General features: G+C 37.0%; 1 protein-coding gene across 2 annotated transcripts in view; it reads left to right on the forward strand.

Moving 5' to 3' along the window:
• Window positions 1–19,098, forward strand: part of DHX9 (DExH-box helicase 9) — a 52,879-nt gene that overhangs the window by 26,156 nt on the left and 7,625 nt on the right. For both annotated transcript variants that reach the window (XM_032319201.1, XM_032319202.1), the window contains 11 exons: window positions 105–182; window positions 990–1,181; window positions 7,717–7,858; window positions 8,306–8,388; window positions 10,191–10,347; window positions 12,537–12,637; window positions 14,169–14,382; window positions 14,563–14,657; window positions 14,947–15,020; window positions 16,178–16,330; window positions 18,882–19,042. In XM_032319201.1, the coding sequence (XP_032175092.1) occupies window positions 105–182; window positions 990–1,181; window positions 7,717–7,858; window positions 8,306–8,388; window positions 10,191–10,347; window positions 12,537–12,637; window positions 14,169–14,382; window positions 14,563–14,657; window positions 14,947–15,020; window positions 16,178–16,330; window positions 18,882–19,042 (1,450 nt within the window). The remainder of the gene's footprint in view (window positions 1–104; window positions 183–989; window positions 1,182–7,716; window positions 7,859–8,305; window positions 8,389–10,190; window positions 10,348–12,536; window positions 12,638–14,168; window positions 14,383–14,562; window positions 14,658–14,946; window positions 15,021–16,177; window positions 16,331–18,881; window positions 19,043–19,098) is intronic.

Genomic DNA, 19,098 nt, shown 5'->3' on the forward strand with positions numbered 1-19,098 from the left:
TTTGAATATATTTCATTAAGATGTCCAGATTTTAAAAAATGTTTACAATGTGAAACTAAGTTACGTGCATTTGTTTGACTGACTGTTGCCTTCTCATTTTACAGGCTACTCCAGAACAAATAAGTATGGACCTCAAGAATGAGTTAATGTACCAGCTGGAACAGGATCATGATTTGCCAGCAGTAAGTCAGTGAATTATTTAGACATATGGTGCCCAGAGCTTTAGAACTTTCTAGGTGTGGGCAGAAGAACTGAATAATATATTTTGCCCTTTCTAGGAAGTGGGTCCAAAGGTACTTATCAAACCTCTAATTGTAGTCACCTCTGAGGATAATTATTTTAAGTTAAGGGCCTGGGATTCTTAGTTAATGTAAATAGAGAGATTCGAGTAGTAACTTTTTGGCGGGGGGGGGGGGCATATTTCACTATTTTTTGAGTAAAACAGCATTAAAATGTTGTAAGAAGGGGACTGTATATGGAACGTCCAGGGAGAAAAGAGGAAAACAAGAGTGTGGACAAGGTCACAAGATAGATTCTTCAGAAATTCAGTGAAGAGAAGCAGTTCTTTTAGAGATAGAAATGTACATTGTTGTATGCAAAAATATATTTTGAGTATGAAGTCGGAGGAAAGAAATGTTTTTATGAAGATGAGATTTTTTTAGGATTTTTTTTCCATAATTTTTTATGGAGATGAGAAGTTTTTTTAGGATAAAGACTTGCTCTTTTTATTAGAGTTGCTCCTAATGTATGTGTTGGTAAAACTTAGACTGCCATGGAGCTTTCCTAAAACAGATCTTAGGGGTACCCGGGTGGCTCACCTGGTTGGCCATCTGACTCTTGGTTTTAGTTTGGATCATGAGCTCGTGGTCTTGAGACTGAACCCTGTGTCGGGCTCTGTGCTTAGTGTGGAATCTACTTAAGATTCTCTCCCTCGTCCTTCCCCTCCTCTCTCTCTCGCTTTCTAAAAAAATTAATTAAAAAAAAAATAGATCTTACAGGAGAGAGAGTTGCTGCCTGTGAAGAAATTTGAAAGTGAAATTCTGGAAGCAATTAGTCAAAATTCAGTTGTCATTATCCGAGGCGCTACTGGATGTGGTAAAACCACACAAGTTCCACAGTTCATTCTAGATGACTTCATCCAGAATGACCGAGCTGCAGAATGTAACATTGTGGTAACTCAGGTAAGTAGTAAGCCAGCTTACAAGGTGTATGTCTGGTGTTGGTCGTTTGAGAATTGGAAACACCTAGACGTCAGGTTCTTTTTTTTTTTTCGTCAGGTTATTTCTAATTCTTCGATTAACACCCATTTGTAGCCACATTAGTCTCTTTAAAATAACAAAAAAAAAAATTTAAATCTTGTTCTAATTTCCTTCACTGATAAGCTGAACTGAACCATGTGGGTGATTCTTTTTGTCTGGGTTAGAGGGAGTCTGCGAGCCTAGAATCAGACAAGACTGAGAATACTTTCTTCCCAGGTTCACATGCAAATCTTGATCCTCTCCATCTTACCTTAATACTCAGAGCAAGAGGGAAGCTAACAAAACGGTTAATCGTTGACTGACTAACTGAATGCTTAAAGTATGCCAGGTTCTGTTTAAAACAGTTGGTATTTTTTGAACTCTTGTAAATTTTATTATGGTTCTTAAGATGTACATAATATTTTATTTAGAATTTCTGTTTCAGTAAATTAAGACAAAGAGTTAAACAAATTGCCCAAGTTATTAACACAGGAAGTAGTGGAACTGGGATTCAAAACCAAACAATTTGCCTTTGGAATTCTTCCTTTTAGCTACTGTATTGTATTACCTTACCAGCAATAAGTGATGCCTGCGAGTTTGTCCCAGAGCTTAAGGAGAAGCTAATTAGCGCTTCCAAGCCTACTCAGGTTAAAACAGTTTCCATCAGGTCTAACCCTCTACTTTGGGCACCCAGATAGCGACCATTGCATAGAAGCCAGATACCACCTGTCAGTCTGTCTCAGATCTTGACTTAGGGATTCTTAACCTGGGGCACATAAGTGATCCTTGGGGAGGAGTAGTGAACCTCAAAATAGTAAAAATTGTTTGTGCCTGTACATTTATGAATACACATACAAACCATATTTTTTAAAATTTCTGAAATTGAGGTAGATCTTTTAATCGGTGTCTATGTTTGATGCGACAGTTGGGTTTTTTGGCCTAGAAAAAAAAATTTCTGAGGGAATGAACGTTGCATTTAAAATCAGTGCTATCGTAGGCTTTAAAAATATGATAGGTCTACATTTTTCTGAGAAAGGACCCTTAGCATTCTTCTTCTCAAAACATTCTTTGATTGTCCTTCCCACTCCCAAAACTGGTTATGAATCCTTTGCCTCAATAGTGAAAGTTCCAATCCCAAGTACTGTGACCAATAAAATGTCCTTGCTCTTTTTTTGTTGTTGTTTGGGTGTTTTTGTTTTTTTTGTTTTTTGTTTTTGGTTGTTTTGTTGTTGATATCCTTGCTCTTAATGCCTACCTGTCTTACAGGAGGTATATTTTTCAGGAATGTCTGTTGTTCAGAAGAGGAGTCTTGAGTTCTGCTCTGTACTCCCTTCTTACTATCACTCTCCACTTTTAATCTCAAAAACAGTTCAGTCATATAGGAAGAGCAGATGAGCTGAAAACCTGTGTTCTCACTCAGAAGTTGTTCACATGTCATGAGTAGAATAAAATCACTTCCTGCTCAAGTGAGTTGTTTTTTTCACTAGCCATCTGATAGCAAAGCCAAGTCAATCTACCAAAAATTGCTTTTCTGTGTTCTAGACAAAATAGGCTTTTGTATTACAGTTTTAAACTTTGTATAATTTGCTTACTAGAATGTGTCCTTTCCCAGATAATTTGGACATTTCCAGTGGTTTTATCTGTGAGATGCACAGGTTTTGATGGATAGGCTCTAACAGATATAATCAGTGAGATAAAGGGTGGAATGTGGGTCATTTTACTTTGCATATAAAAACAGCTTTCACTTAGTAGTCCTTTTTTAATTTTACTCCTTTGTGAAGTGAGAATCATGAAATTGAAAGATACTTCAGAGAATTATTCCATCTTTTTTCTCTGGGTAGAATGTTCATAATAGGTGGTCACTTAATTTTTGCTTGAAAATTTCCATTGGTGTGGGAATGTAGCTTGTTTTCTGATTTTGGACAAATGACTTTGAACTGTCATAATGAATCTTTGTCTTAGCGCTTGTCCCAAAATCAATCTGATACCTTTTTCCCATGATGTCTTTAAAAGTATGTACTGTGTTTCCTTTGTCTTAGAAACATCTGTAGTTCAGCCCTGAAGATAGGGTCTAAGATTCAGTTAACCACATTTGAATATGTATTGACATCCTACCTGGAATATAAAAGATGGGCCTGAGCATATTGATTGGTCATTGTAGAATATAGTTTTTAATATTCTTAAAATTTTTTTTAATAATACGAAGTACTTGAAGGGCAGCTAGTTGGTTAAGTGTCTGCCTTCGGCTCAGTCATGATCCTGGGGTCCCTGCCAAGTGGGGAGTCTGCTTCTCCCTTTCCTTCTGCCCTCCCACTCCCACTTGTGAACGTTCTCCCCCTCCCCTGCTCAAATACATAAAATCCATAAAATACAAATACATAAAAAAAAAAGTTTATTAAATTCATAGTGTTCTGTTAAGTCAGTCTTAGATAACAATAGTAATTTTTGTAGCAATATCACTGTTGTATCTTTTTTTTCTCCCACTTGTTAGCCATTTATAGGAAACACATGAAGATGTTACCTAGGTTTTTCTGTGCCTGGTTTATATGTGGTATCTCTAGTCATAGAGTACAAGCTAAGAGTTACGATGGACTTTTAGTCCATAATACATAAAACAGAATGGCTTAGGGGCACCTGGGTGGCTCAGTGGGTTAAGCCTCTGCCTTCGGCTCAGGTCATGGTCTCAGGGTCCTGGGATTGACCCCCAAATTGGGTTCTCTGCTCTGCAGGGGACCTGCCCCCCCATCCTCCGCCTGCCTCTCTGCCTACTTGAGATCTCTCTCTCTCTCTCTGTCAAATAAATAAATAAAATCTTTAAAAAAAAAAAAAAAAAACCAGAATGGCTTAAACCATGACTCCTAACTTTATCACTTACACTATATCACTTATCACTATACTCTAGAATAGTAAAGAGGAATAGTGAAGCCATATGTGGAAAGGTAGATCTGCAGGTATAGGTAAAAGATGTTTTGCCGGTGAACCTTGCCTTGTATTTATTCACTGTGGGGCAGTAAAACAGTTACTGAAGCACAGCAAGAGAAAGGGGATAAATAATTCAAGGGATAAGTAGAGCACCTTCTTCGTAGGCTATCAAGTGGCATACGGTCAGAAATGTTTAAACATTCATCAGTAATCTTCTGTGTGGAGCAGTGTTCTCCCACACAACGTGCCTATCGAAAATTTGAAGATTATTTTTAACTGCTTTTTTCTAACTAAAAGTAATGTGTGCCCACTGGGGGGTAATTAGAAAATAGAGTAAATTTTAAAAGCAAAGCCAAGTCCAGAGCTAATCATCCAGTAAATATTTTTTTTTTTAGATTGATTGATTTATTTATTAGACAGAGAGATCACAAGTAGGCAGAGAGCTAGGCAGAGAGAGAGGGGAAAGCAGGCTCCCTGCTGAGCAGAGAGCCCGAAGCGGGGCTCGATCCCAGGACTCTGGGATCATGACCTGAGCCAAAAGCAGAGGCTTATCACACTGAGCCACCCAGACGCCCCCAGAAGTAAACATTTTTACTTAGATCTTTATCCTTTCAGACTTGATGTATACTATATGTATACCATCTTAATCTGTCCTCTTTGTGTAACAGTATACTGTGGTAGAGCAACAATATAATTCTATAATTTAATAATTTTCCATTTTATGCATGTTATTAAATGATGGAGCTTTTTAAAGATTGTTTCTAATATTTTGGTATTACATATGCTGAGATGAACACACTTGTACATACATCTTTATATACTCATTTGATCATTTCATTGGAATTTGTAAACACAGAATTACTGGGTCAGATGGTATACATATTTTAACTTTTATGCACTTTGCTATACTCACCTCAGGAAAAATCCCATCTAATTATTTTTGAATAAAAGAAATGTTTTTCTTCAGTATGCAGTTTATTTTTTTAGTTATTTTTATTAACATATAATGTATTATATTTTACAGGGGTACAGTTCTTTGAATATCAGGCTTACACATTTCACAGCACTCAGCACATACCCTCCCCAGTGTCCATAACCCAACCACCCTCTCCCTAACCCTCCATCCCCTAGCAATCCTCAGTTTGTGAGATTGAGAGTCTCTTACGGTTTGTCTCCCTCCTGATCCCATCTTGTTTAATTTTTTCCTTCCCTACCTCCCAAGCCCCCCACCCTGCCTCTAAAATTTCTCATATCAGAGAGATTGTAACGATAATTGTCTCTCTGATTGACTTATTTTACTCAGCGTAATACCCTCTAGTTCCATGAACATCATTGCAAATGGCAGGATTTCATTTCTTTTGATGGGTGCATAGTATTCCGTTGTATATCTTCAGTATGTAGTTTGAATGGGTTTTTGTTTTAAAGTCAGGGCTATTGAGGATACTGGAAGCTGGGAAGTCAGAAGCATACAGAAATATGGGAAGAAGATTGTGAGGTTATTTGTTTCTTTGTGTGTTTGAAAGCGTAGTCATCTTGATATTGATTTGTGTGTGTATTCAAGAAAATGTGGCCCATAGTGCTTCTGAAGATGGTTGTTATAGACCTTCTGTGTTAATTTGTAACCTCTATCATGGGTGGCTTTCTTGAGTCTCTTAAGACAGTTGTGTTTGGGGGCCATATAGAGTTAAGAACTATAATAGGTACTGCTTAGGGAATATGTCATCTGCTGTCCATAGTCATTTTAGGAGGCTGGAAACTATATATAAAGATCATAGACCTGAAAATAGCCCTAAGGAGGTAAAAGCAATCCCCATGTACCCAAGAGCATATGAATATACCTCCTAAGAGTCAGATAATCTCATAGATTTGAAATTCATCTAGAAGCCAGCTACTTAGTAGGAATGTTGAAAACTTTAGGAAAGACCAAAATAGAGCAAGTAGGAGAGGTGTCAGGAATTTATTGTTTAGGATGCCGGGGTGGTTCAGTCTGTTGAAATTCTGCCTTCAGCTCAAGTCATAGCCCTGCATTGGGCTCCCTGTTCAGCTGGAGTCTGCTTCTCTCTCAAATAAAAAAAATTTTTTTTTAAAGAATTTATCTGTTTGTAGAAAGCAGTGAACTTATTAAAAGGTCCCAGAAAATGCTGTATTTTGTACGTTTAGTGGAATATCATTTTTACATTTCCTGATGTAAGAATGTAGTTGAACTTTTCTCTTGAGGGCTAAATCCAGAGCTCAGTGCTTCATGTAACACTTACTCACAGTTAGTGAGGTGCAGAGTACAGGTCAGTAGTGGTCAGTAAAAGCTAGCATAGCTCAGCAAGTCAGGGCATATAAACCAGAGTATAAGCTCGGGAAAACGCAACACCATGTGTTCAGGAAGACCTCTTTTAATCTCTTACCTTTGTGGACAAGATGCATATAAAAACTAGGTGATTGTATATTTATCTGTATTTGCTGCTAGCCCCATACCCTACAGGACCTTAAATTAGGGATATGAAAATAAATAAATCATGTTTTATATTGATTAAAAAAAAATAGCAGCTTTAGTGAAGTTACTGAGGTTTTGTTTTGTACACTTTTTTAAGGTGGTTATTTGTCTCTGATTTCCTAAATAGTCATGTCATCAGTTGGGATGATATATTGGTATTTATGTGTGAAACTCAGAAAAAGTTTTCTTGAGCAAGGAGCTAAAGTACAAGCTGTCATCAAGAACTTCATGACAAAATCAAATGCAAGGCAACTTAGAAACATTGTCTTTATAAATCTGCATGTACCTCCCTATCTGTACCTTCAGAGTTTAGTAATAGTCATAGTATCGACCAAGTAAATACTGTTTTGTGTGCCTATAAGAATTTGGAATACTTCAGAAAATTTTATTTTCCGAAAAATTAAGGTGTAACACTTAACATTCCCTTTGGGCTCGGCATATTTATTGCTTGAAACAGTAATATATACCTGGTTTTCCTCACCATATAAGCTCGTCAAGAACAAGAGTGATTTCGTTTAGTTTTCTGTCTCTAGCACTGTCTGTGGCACCTGAAGCAAATATGCAATGAATAGTTCCTTTTTGAATTAATAAAATGATTGAATGAAAGGTGACCATAGTAGATATGGCAAAGAAGGAGCTTATTTACCTTCCTAATACTTAATACAGCTTAGATAAATAATTTTTTTAAACATGTACCTTCACTTTGATAGGCAGTTACAAGAACTTCGATATGTGCCCTGTTGCCTTCCCTACTGGACAGTTACTCTGAATATTAAGATTTGGGCCAGTGGTGAAAACATTTTCTATAAAAACTTGAGAATTGTTTTATATACAAAATGAAAAACAGCATTTTTAAGAGTCTGCTGTAGACTAAGTGGTAATTTTTTTTTTGGTTATGACTGTAAAAGATTTCCGAACTTTTTAAAATGATCATTACTATTATTTTTTGTGTTGATTGCCAAGCTGGCGGTGGGACAGATTTGCTACAGTAATTCAGTAACCCTAATAAGCAAATGTATCTGTAATTTTGCACCTTTTAGTCACTTTCTTTTTTCTTTCTTGTCTCAGCCCAGGAGAATAAGTGCAGTTTCTGTGGCTGAGCGGGTTGCCTATGAGAGAGGAGAAGAGCCTGGAAAAAGCTGTGGCTATAGTGTTCGATTTGAGTCAGTCCTTCCCCGTCCTCATGCCAGTATAATGTTTTGTACTGTCGGTAAGTAATTTGCTTTATTTTGGTCTTTGACTTGGAGTTTATATTGTATTATTTATGAAGAACCTTGGTAACAATGCAGAGTGGCTGGAAATAAGGAGCCAGTCTCAGAATTTTTGTTTCAGTAGAACTTACGGCACTTTTTCTCTAAATGGAGAACATTATGTTACTGCTGGTTTTTATAGCTTAGAGAAGATAAAATATGCTTAGGTTACCAGAGTTATGTCTTGTAATACTCTTTTTGTTGGATAAATGTGTTTCAGAACACAGTTACCTTTTAATAATTTAAATATATGGATTACTGTTTCTTCCCTAAAATGATGCTGGAGTTCTATTAACTGAAACGTAGTTGATTGTCTAAATGTTTGTTTTGTTACATATTTTTATGCCTCCCTACTGTAGTCAACATAGAAACTCATCTCCAGTTGTTCTTTTCATTTCCTTTTCCAGGTGTGCTCCTACGAAAATTAGAAGCAGGCATTCGAGGAATCAGTCATGTAATTGTAGATGAAATACATGAAAGAGACATAAATGTAAGTAATTTGAGAGTTACTGTAAAGTACTAATGTTAATATTCTCAATTAAAAAATCAAAGTAGAATGTCTTCCCTTTTCCCACTTTTTATATCTTCTATCAAAATCAGGAAATTCAGTCACCAAGATACTGGATACCTGTTTTTAGCAAGGCAAATAAACCTTTTTTTCTTAGTTAAATGCACAGAATTCTTAAAGTACTCTTGTTGAATATCGTTACGATGATCAGTAAGAGGTAGCATAATAGAGCAGCTGGACTGTTTATGACTGAATCATTGATAGAATTTTAATCATTTTTCTTTGAACTGGAGATTAATCGGAGATAAATTTTTTAAGTTTTAAATTCAGCATAATTAATAATATCTTTCTGGATGTTTGAAGCTCTGATCTTTTCAGATGTTAATTATGCCAAATTAGGAAAAAACTAGAATTTATTTCATAACTCTTTTTGGTGTTTGGCAAAATTTGTATACAATTACTATATAATTGTGTAGTTTAAAGGTTGGTAGCATAAAGCTATGATTTTGTTTTTATGCCACTATTTTACATATCCAAACAAAGGTGTCCCTGAATAGGCAGTACGTCATTCAGACTATTACCAAGCTGCTTTTGCTCAAAACACTGATTAGAGGACCTTCTCTTAAGCTATATATATGTATAATGTATAGCTATATATATGTATATTTGTATAGCTATACTTTGACTTTATGGTTGAGCTAAAATGAATAAGAAAATTTGGTTTATTAGATAGTTTTTAAAATCTGAAATTTTTCAGTGAGGTAAAATTTTTTTGTCATTCAAAAATCTCTTGAAAACTAGTTCTTTCTCTGATTAACTTAAAATGAAATATTTCAGTATTATCTTCACTAGCATGGCAATATGCAAGTGTTTTTAGAGTTTATCCCGAATCTTACTGGAAACATCATGGATCATAATTACAATTTTCCTAAAAATAATAAGTGATTTTGGCCAGCTTTCCTGACAGGAAATATAGACTTGTCAGGTCTATGTAAATGTACTGCTCACAGTGAAAAATGAAAAATGAAAAAATGCCTTCTAGAAACTTTATAGTCTCTTTCATATGAACCTTATCCTATCCAACTTAGAGACCAATTATTATAAATAATAGGGAATAGGAATATTTAACAGTGCGGCTGGATGAAAAGGTTAATTACAAAAGTCAGTTATGTTTTATGTATTATTAAAAAACAGCTAGAAAACAACTCAAAAGATAACATTGCAATAGTCAGAAGTTCGAATACTTAAGAATAAATCAACCCTATAGATATCACTTCTCCCCCAAGCTTTTGTGTTGTTTGGTAGGTAAATGGGTACTTTATCTTATTAAGTTATAACTGTTTTGGCCATTATTTCGTTTGAACCAAATAAGAACTTCCCAATATTTTTAAGATTAGCTTTTCAGGTGGATCGATAACTGAGTTTTGGTTCATCACGGCTGTCCCTCTTCCCTAGTTAAAGTTTGTATGACTACAAATACAAATTTGACTGGGAATTTTGAGATGAGTTCTTTGCTCTCATTAATTTTTTATTCCTCTCCCTTCTCCTACCTAAATAACACTCATTTTTAATCCCTGTTAAATTGTAGCTATTAGGCTGCAAATGCTCTTAAAAATACTACTCAATCCCACAGTAACCCTTCATCTTACACTTCTGCAAGCCGCCAAAGAAACTGAGTTTCATTGATTTCTGCATAACACAAGCAAACTGTTGGTCTAGTCTTTTACTAGCATGAACTTACACAGTTTTTGTTTTTTTTTTTTTCATTTGTGTTTTTTTAATAGACCGACTTCCTTTTGGTAGTGTTGCGTGATGTGGTTCAGGCTTATCCTGAAGTTCGCATTGTTCTCATGTCTGCTACTATTGACACCAGTATGTTCTGTGAATATTTCTTCAATTGCCCCATCATTGAAGTTTATGGGAGGACTTACCCAGTTCAAGGTAAATAGTTTGGAGGTGAGGTGGGAGGGTGAACATCTTTTATGCATTGGACTTGGCATTTTCTTAATCTTGGAAATTGGAGTAATAGTTCAAAAGACATTTAAAATATAGGCCAAGGTAGAATATCAAGTACCTCATAGCATTCTTGGGCTTTTACTTAAGCAGAAGCGAGTACAATATGAAGAGCAGGAACAGGTTTCATCATTACTTGGGGAGTTGCCATATCCAGTAAGTTCCCTTCCTTTTCCTTATAGCAAAGATAACTTTCAGAATTACATACTGTCATGTGTAAATCATTATGGCCTGTAGATGTTTATGGGAAATACTATTAAAAAGTTTAAGCAGCCAGAGTCACATTACAAGAGAATCTTTCTTAGAGTCAGAGCAGGCATATGTTAAAATGACATTAAGGTGAGTGTGTCAGGATCAAGTATTTCTGAAAGGTAAGAGCTCCTTTACTTTCATTTTTCCCCCTTTTTAGGTTGATTTATACATTTTAGAGATTGCAAATGTGCAGGAACCCATGAGCCAACTAGAGCAGGGGGAGCGGGTGGGGGAGAGGGCGAGCAGCAGACTCCCTGCCGAGTGCGGAGCCTGAGAAGCCTGAGGATAAGGGGCTTGATCTCCCCAGAGAACATGACCTGAACTGAAACCACACGTAGTTTGTTTAACTGACTGAGCCACCCAGGCACCCCACACCTTTACTTCAGAATATTTTATCACCATTTTTAGGATAGTCCTTTAATAGTTTGGTTAAAAAAATGAATTCTACCATAAATTGAGGGCATGAAAATAAGCTAAAAAATTTGCTGTGTGGGTATGAAATAATAAATGGCTATGTCAGGACACTATTTTTTGAAATTCAGAACTAAGGGGAGCTCTGTGACAAAAGCCAGTGCAGTTGTATCCTGTGAGGGTACAGGTTGACAGTTGTAAAGCTGTTTACATGTGTATTGAGATAGAAGAAATAATTAAGTGGATGGCAGGTGGTGGAGCCAGGTTTATTATTGGAGTGAGAGGTGATAGCTAAGTAGGAGGGAAGGCTTGAATGAGCCATGTAGTATATGATAACTTCTGGAAACATCAGTAAGAAGTCATGTTACAAGTGAATCGATACAGAAATAATTACAAATATGTATGGATACATGGGTGAGTATGCTTGCATATATTTCCTAGCTCTCTGCCGACCACAGTGATGGAGACAGAGGGACACAGGAGCCAACCTGAAAGAGCTGGAATAATTTGAACAAAAATAAATAAAGTAACATAGTATGGATTATAACCCTAAGGATAAAATAAATATCCATGAGTCCATATGGTAGTTGAATAAATAAATGGGTAATAAAGACACATCTCTCGTATGGAATAATTCCAAAAAAATTATAGAGATACTCTCCCTCTTACCTTAAAAAAGTAAGGCTTATCTCCCTGTCCCTTGAGTGTCTCGTGCTTCTGTGGAGTATGGAAAGGGAGAAACAACAATAACTTCACAGTGACTTGGAGTATACGTGTATACTCGTATGTACTGTTGCAGTAACTTGGAGGAACTTGACAAATAACCACTTCAGGTGAACAAGTTTAACATCATTAGTGATGAGTCGTACTGGTTGTATGTACCCTTGATACGATGTGAAGAGTAGCACTTTGGGACTCAGCATATAGAGGGGGGAATTGTTACAGATCATTAGAACTATAGATTATGAGACATTTCTGGGCCCAGCTTAGAACCCCAGGAATATAATTGGTCAGCAGATACTCCAGTTTTCCTGATGTAAGAGTCCTCACTAAAGGGAACCCATTTTATGTGTACATCCTGATGGAGGAAGGATGGACTGTGGTACATTACTGTATTCACATTCTTTCTTTCCTCGTGGGAGGGTACAGCACGGTACATGTACCCTGTGGGCATTCCACAGATGTTTGATTGAGTATTGTATATTGAGGATGCCCTGTCTTGCTTGGTGGGAACATGTAGGAGAGATACCTCACCTTCCTTCAAGGCCCAAGAGATTGGGACACTGAGTTTGGAAAAAAGAGGTTAATTATTATCACTGGAATTCCTTGCTAGTTATGAAGAATCAGTTAGGAGGTTATTAAGGTCGTTTTGAGTTATGAATTAGAAAATGAGTTTTGAAGACATCTCCATTCTGAATGTTGACAGTACTCACCTGACTGGATTGTCTTGGCAGAATATTTTTTGGAAGACTGTATTCAGATGACCCACTTTATTCCTCCACCAAAGGACAAGAAGAAGAAGGATAAGGAAGATGATGGTGGTGAGGATGATGATGTAAGTGAATCTTCATGAAAAGTTTTCATTGTTATTGTCGTAAACAGAATGATTTTAGTAAAAACATGTAATGAATTAGCATTATAGAAACATTTTTTAGGGCGCCTGGGTGGCTCAGTGGGTTAAGCCTCTGCCTTCAACTCAGGTCATGATCTCGGGGTCCTGGGATCAAGCCCCATATTGGGCTCTCTGCTCAGCAGGGAGTCTGCTTCCCTTCCTCCCTCTCTGCTTCTCTGCCTACTTGTGATCTCTCTGTCTGCCAAATAAATACATAAAATCTTAAAAAAATAAAAGAAAAAAATTTTTTTTAAGTAACTACGATGTCTGTTTTTAAAGTAGTTGATGTATTTTACTCCAAAGGAGTCTGTATTCAGTGATAAGCTCTTTTCATACCACAAGTTAAGTCATTTCTGGGTAAAGGTTAGAAGAAAAAGGAGGAAAAAGTAATATGTTTAGAGGCCATATGTGGTTAGAAAGAAGTCCCATTTTGCAGGGGTTTGTTTTCCTTAGATCACGGTATCTGGCAAGCTGGTAAAAAGGCAAAATTTTATGCCCCATTCCAGATCTACTAAATCAGAATGTACATTTGACCAAAATCTCCATGTGATCCTTATGTACAGTAAAGTTTTCAAAGCAGCAGCTATTCTCCTAGATTAGAGAGCCTTTGTGTGATGACTTTATCAGATGGAGGGTATTAAACCAGGGAGTTAGAAGGGATTTCCTAAGAAGAAAGAGAAAAAAAGTGACACTTACTTTGAGATTTGGACAAATGATAATGTAAAAATGCATCTTATATCTGAAACTTTGAACGGAATAAATACTGTAAAATAGCAATACAGGATTTGATAGGAAATAAGCTGGAATATTTTTAATCAGTAAGAGGATATAAATGAATAGCAACTAGAAAGTTTATCAGGCAGAAAAAAGACCAGTTGTAATAACAACTTTCTTCTTACTGAAGGCTTGGTTTAGCACTGATTTTAAGGCAGACTTTTTAGTAAATACAGACCACATTATTTTAGAAATAGATGATCAGATGAGCTGCCAGCAGGACACTCATTTAAGAGTTAAAGAACTTCATATTTGGTATAAGATGAGTCTGGGAATTACACAAGGAGGTGTTGTATATAGGTAAAGTAATTATGGTAATTGATGCACGGGACCATTGGAGCAGTTCATTAACCAGTGAGGAGAATATTTTTGAGAGACTAATGGGGTAAAGTGTTAAGAAAGAAATATACTTGGTGGAAGGAGCCATTAGAAGTTTCAGAGTCAAATTTTTAAGAGTTTGTGCTTGAATTTTAGATATTGCCTGTGGGAAATATTGGTCCTGAGGAAAATTAAGTATCTCAATACGTAGTAGGTTCTACATTTTTAGAAATTAAATTTCTTCTGTATGTCAGATATGATTAATCAACTAGAATTAATAAGGACATTAGGTGTTATTTGAATGTTAAGGACAAATTTAAGAGACAACTTGTGACTTGTAGTCATTAAGACAAATGAAAATACATCTCCCTGTTTTCTGCAGGCAAATTGCAACCTCATCTGTGGTGATGAATATGGTCCAGAAACAAAGATGAGCATGGCTCAGTTGAATGAAAAAGAAACCCCTTTTGAACTCATTGAAGCTCTTCTTAAGTACATTGAGACCCTTAATGTTCCTGGAGCTGTGTTGGTTTTTCTGCCTGGCTGGAATTTAATTTACACTATGCAGAAGCATTTGGAGATGAATCCACATTTTGGTATGCGTCTTTAAATTCTCACATATTTGACTGTGAAAAAATGAATATATTTTCTTGTGCTTTGCCAGCATGTGAAAACAAAATGTAGTATTGTGTCAGTATTTGGATAAAAATACACGTAGTATAGAGCAGTTTTAAAATAGACTATTTTTAGACTTTAACCTTTCCTTATTGTTATAGGGAGCCATCGGTATCAGATTCTACCTCTGCATTCTCAGATTCCTCGAGAGGAACAGCGCAAAGTATTTGATCCGGTACCAGCTGGAGTAACCAAGGTAAGTAGTAAACATTTACACTTACGGGGCTGGAAGTTACATAGATCTTAAATACTACAGCCTTCAGGGAACGACCCCCCCCCAGGTTGCAGTCCAGCTAAATTGAGGAGGGAAAGAAGGCGTCTTCTCTTCCTGAGCTTAGTAAGTTTTTCATTAGTCGGGTGGTGAGTGATTTTTTTTAAGGCTCCTGGAATTACCTTGTCACTTGTTACATAAGCAAATCCTTCTCTTAAGTGCATAACAGGAAAATATTTTCTGAAGTATAATTTTTCTTGATATTTCTTCACAGGTTATTTTGTCCACAAATATTGCTGAGACTAGCATTACCATAAATGATGTTGTTTATGTCATTGACTCCTGCAAGTAAGTTTCCAAGGAACCTATTTGCCTAGAATAAATCTTAATAATGTTCCATGTAGTATTTAGTATCAGGTAACAGAATCAAAATCACCCTTTTTTTTTTTGAAGTCCTGTGTTCTCTAAATTATTGTGTACTGTATATACTGGGTTACAGGCTAATTAGTAATTCTTGATGTTGATTTATCACAAGTCATGGTAGAAAGTTGACAAGGCTTGACCCTTGTAATTTCTGAGTTTCCCACCACTCTTGTCTGCTTATATTTGCTCATTTCTCATTAGGTGTTTCTATTGATCACAGCCATACAGTGACTCATACTGTTTAGTTTATTAAGATGGGCAATATTTATCTTAAAACAAATACCTATCTACGGGACATTTACTTAAGAATTAAGAGTTCGTATTTGTATATAATGAGCCTGGGAAATACACGAGGATGCATTGTGTACAGATAAAGTCCACAATTACATGGTAACTGATATCCAGGACAGGAAAGGCAAAGCTTTGTTATATCTGGCTAGCTTGTGCCCCATGTCTTCTCTACATAGTCCCTCCACTTCCCCGGCAATTGAGAAAGATCTGCCAGTGCCCGTTGCAGGGAGTGGTAACTAGCACACAGCTCCCCTGTGCCAGCTCCAGTCGTAGTGCCAGCTGCCCATGTGGAACGTTGAAGGACTGTGAGGTTGTTTAGGGGTTTGGCAGGACTGTGAGGGCACTGCTTGGTGAGGTCATCAACTTTTAGATCATAGATAGCCTTTTAGATCATAGTTATACTCTTTGGGATAGACTTGGGTTGAATAATTACTCTGTACTCTCATATATGTGGCAAATCCTGTTTGAATGCTTTTCATTCATTAATTCGCTTAATGTTTATAAATAAAAACTCTATGAGGTCAGTAAGAGTATTACAGCCATTTTCAGATGAGGAAAATGGGGCACAGAAAGGTTAGTAACCTGGCCAAGACCGTCGGCTGGAAAGTGGCACGGGTGTGTGTTAACTGCCTCTTAGGAGGTTGACAACTCAGAGGGTGTGGTCAGATTCTTCTGGTGCTGTTCACAGGCTTTCCAGCTACCTGGAAAGCATCCATCCCTTAGCGGAAATACGATAGTTATGTACCGGTGGTACGTGTGAGTCTTAGAATTAGCCACTGTTTCCTATTTAGGCAGAAAGTGAAGCTCTTCACTGCCCACAACAATATGACCAACTATGCTACAGTATGGGCCTCCAAAACAAACCTTGAGCAGCGGAAAGGACGAGCTGGCCGCGTGCGGCCTGGATTCTGCTTTCACCTGTGTAGTCGAGCTCGTTTTGAGAGGTAAGACCCAATTCTTGAATAAAGACTGCAGATTTGTTTCTTCACCCCTTCAGAGAGTACATTCCCTGTTGCCCCCATCGTGCTATGAACTTAAACTCAGAGCACATCAGTGCCTCAAGTTACACATATTGTAGGATAGATAACCTGGCTTAAATAAAAAGATTGTGGCAAGAGTGAGGGGCGCCTGGATGGCTCAGTTGGTTAAGCAACTGCCGTCGTCTGCTCAGGTCATGATCCTGGAGTCCCTGGGATCAAGTTCCGCATCAGGCTCCGCTTCTCCCACTGACCTCTCGCCTCTCATGCTCTCACTCTCACACTCTCACATTCACTCTCTCCCTCAAGTAAATAAATAAAATCTTTTTTTAAAAAAAGATTGTGGCAAGAGTGAAATTGTCGATGATGGCATGTTTGCTCCTGATTTTCTGATTATCACTGATCTTTTAAAGGGAGGCTATATGGACATTATTTTAGTTCCACTTATATCACTTTAGGATTACTGGTATTTATGGAATGGTTAACTTCTGGGAAAATACATTTAAAAAATAGTTTTGTATTTACAGAAAATTTCCCCTCCCACCCCTCCCCCAGTGTTAACACATCACTGTCTCTCAGAGGATCCTCCTCCTATGCCTGAGAAATAGAGGGCATGATTTGTATAAGGAAACTAAAACTTAAGGCACTTAGCTGACTTTTCCAGGACTGAAATCCAAGTCTGTTAATACCTTGTCCAATTCCATTTTTACTGTATGTCTGTTGGGGAGTGTTTGTGTTTGGGACTTTCTTGGTTAAAAAAAAAATCCTTATCTCTGTGAATTACAGATGTAAGATGCATAGTTACGTGTTTCTGGATATCCACATGGGTGCGTTAGCTTTAACCAATTGACCAAAAGATAGAGTTAGGGGTTTTATACATGTGTGTATTTATCACAGTGAAGTGTTGTGTGACAGACTTAATTTAGGTGACCACATGTATATAATGCACTGCAGAAAAACCAAGGAAACGTTGATTTGCTTTTATACTGGTAAGTTAGGGCTGTCTGATAATTGTAAATGTCAATTTATTTGAGCATCAGAAGTTAGCTCAGGAGACTGGCTGCAACATTTGGGAGATATCTACTTTTTAAAGGTTTGTCCCCTGAACTAAAGAAACAAGTACTGTACTCTAACATCTTATAGTGAAAGCCTTCTACTAATTAATGGCATGAATAGACCTATAATGAAGGATTTTTGTTCTTTTCTCTATACGATGAGGAACAGATAATGCTGTCTGCATTTATGTAAACCTTATTTAAGCTGACCTAAGTCTTGCCAGAGGTGTTGGAATCATCTCTAAATGGGTCCCATGAATCCTCATCATGAATAGTGTATAGCCAATAAGTCTGAATTAAGAAATTTAGAACATAGGCACCTAGGGTGCCTGTGTAGCTCTGTCGGTTAAGCATCTGACTCTTGATTTTGGCTCAGGTCTCAATCCTGAGGGTTATGATTTTAAGCACCCCCCCACCCCGCAAAATGTAGAGTCCTGGATTTTAATACCATTTGTATCTATTCTGTCACATAACCTAAATATTTACACTCTGTAGGTCTCTGTTTCCCCATTTTGTAAAATGAGATGAAGTTATTTAACTTTCTGTGCTCCTTCAGTTGAAAATGAAAGATAGCATAATGCCAAACACAGGATTTGTTTGAGAACTAAATGAGTTAATATTGTAAAATACTGAGAACAATACTTGGCACATGGTAAGCTCCCAGTAAATATAACCTATTATCATTGTTAATATTAATTTGTAATAGAAACTTTTATTATTAAAATTTTTAAGGGTTAGATGATCTGTAAAATCCTTTTTGGTAGCACTAGATTTTATGAACCAGGACAGGAAGGTGATGTGGGAATGTTAATACTGGCCCAAATCTCCACAGAAGGTCTTACTACCATTTGTCGGGGTGGGGGAGGTGTTTGTTTTTGAGTATAGTTGACATCTGATGTTACATTAGTTTCAAGTGTACAAAATAGTGATTCAACAACTCTGTACCTTAATTTGTGCTTCCCACCAGTGTAGCTACCATCTGTTACCACACAGCGCTTTTATAGTACTATATTCTCTGTGTAACTTTCATTCTTCTGACTTATTCATTCCATGATTAGAAGTCTATATCTCCCCCTCCCCTTCACCCATTTTTGCCTGTCTCCTCACCCTGTCCCCTCTGCTGTATCTAGCCACTGTTTTTAACCCATGTTTGTCAGCAGGCAAGACCCAAAGAAATTAATAGGTATGGGTAATAACAGTAAGGATTTGGGATAATTTTTCATTTTCCTTCACCCTCAGATAAAAATACCATCAAGCTATAATTGTAAAATCATAAACCACTGCTTATGCAATTAAGAGGGTCTTGTCTAAAGAGTCTTTATAGTAAATACAAAACATTCTTTGATAATTGTAAAAGGATGAGGGAAGGACAGCTATATAAACCTGATTATCTCTGCAAAGATTTCATTAAACAGATGTGTATATACAGAGTGGATGGTTATTTTATGCTTTATTTCACTTAGGCTCGAAACCCACATGACACCTGAGATGTTCCGAACACCATTACATGAAATTGCTTTGAGCATAAAACTTCTGCGTCTGGGAGGAATTGGACAGTTCCTGGCCAAGGCGATTGAACCGCCGCCTTTGGATGCTGTGATCGAAGCAGAGCACACTCTTAGAGGTACCTAAAATACAGACCTACCTAACAACGTGTTAATTGTGCCATTTGTCTTGTCC

Source organism: Mustela erminea, chromosome 17 (genome assembly GCF_009829155.1).
Source record: "Mustela erminea isolate mMusErm1 chromosome 17, mMusErm1.Pri, whole genome shotgun sequence".
NCBI classification, from domain to species: Eukaryota; Metazoa; Chordata; class Mammalia; order Carnivora; family Mustelidae; genus Mustela; species Mustela erminea.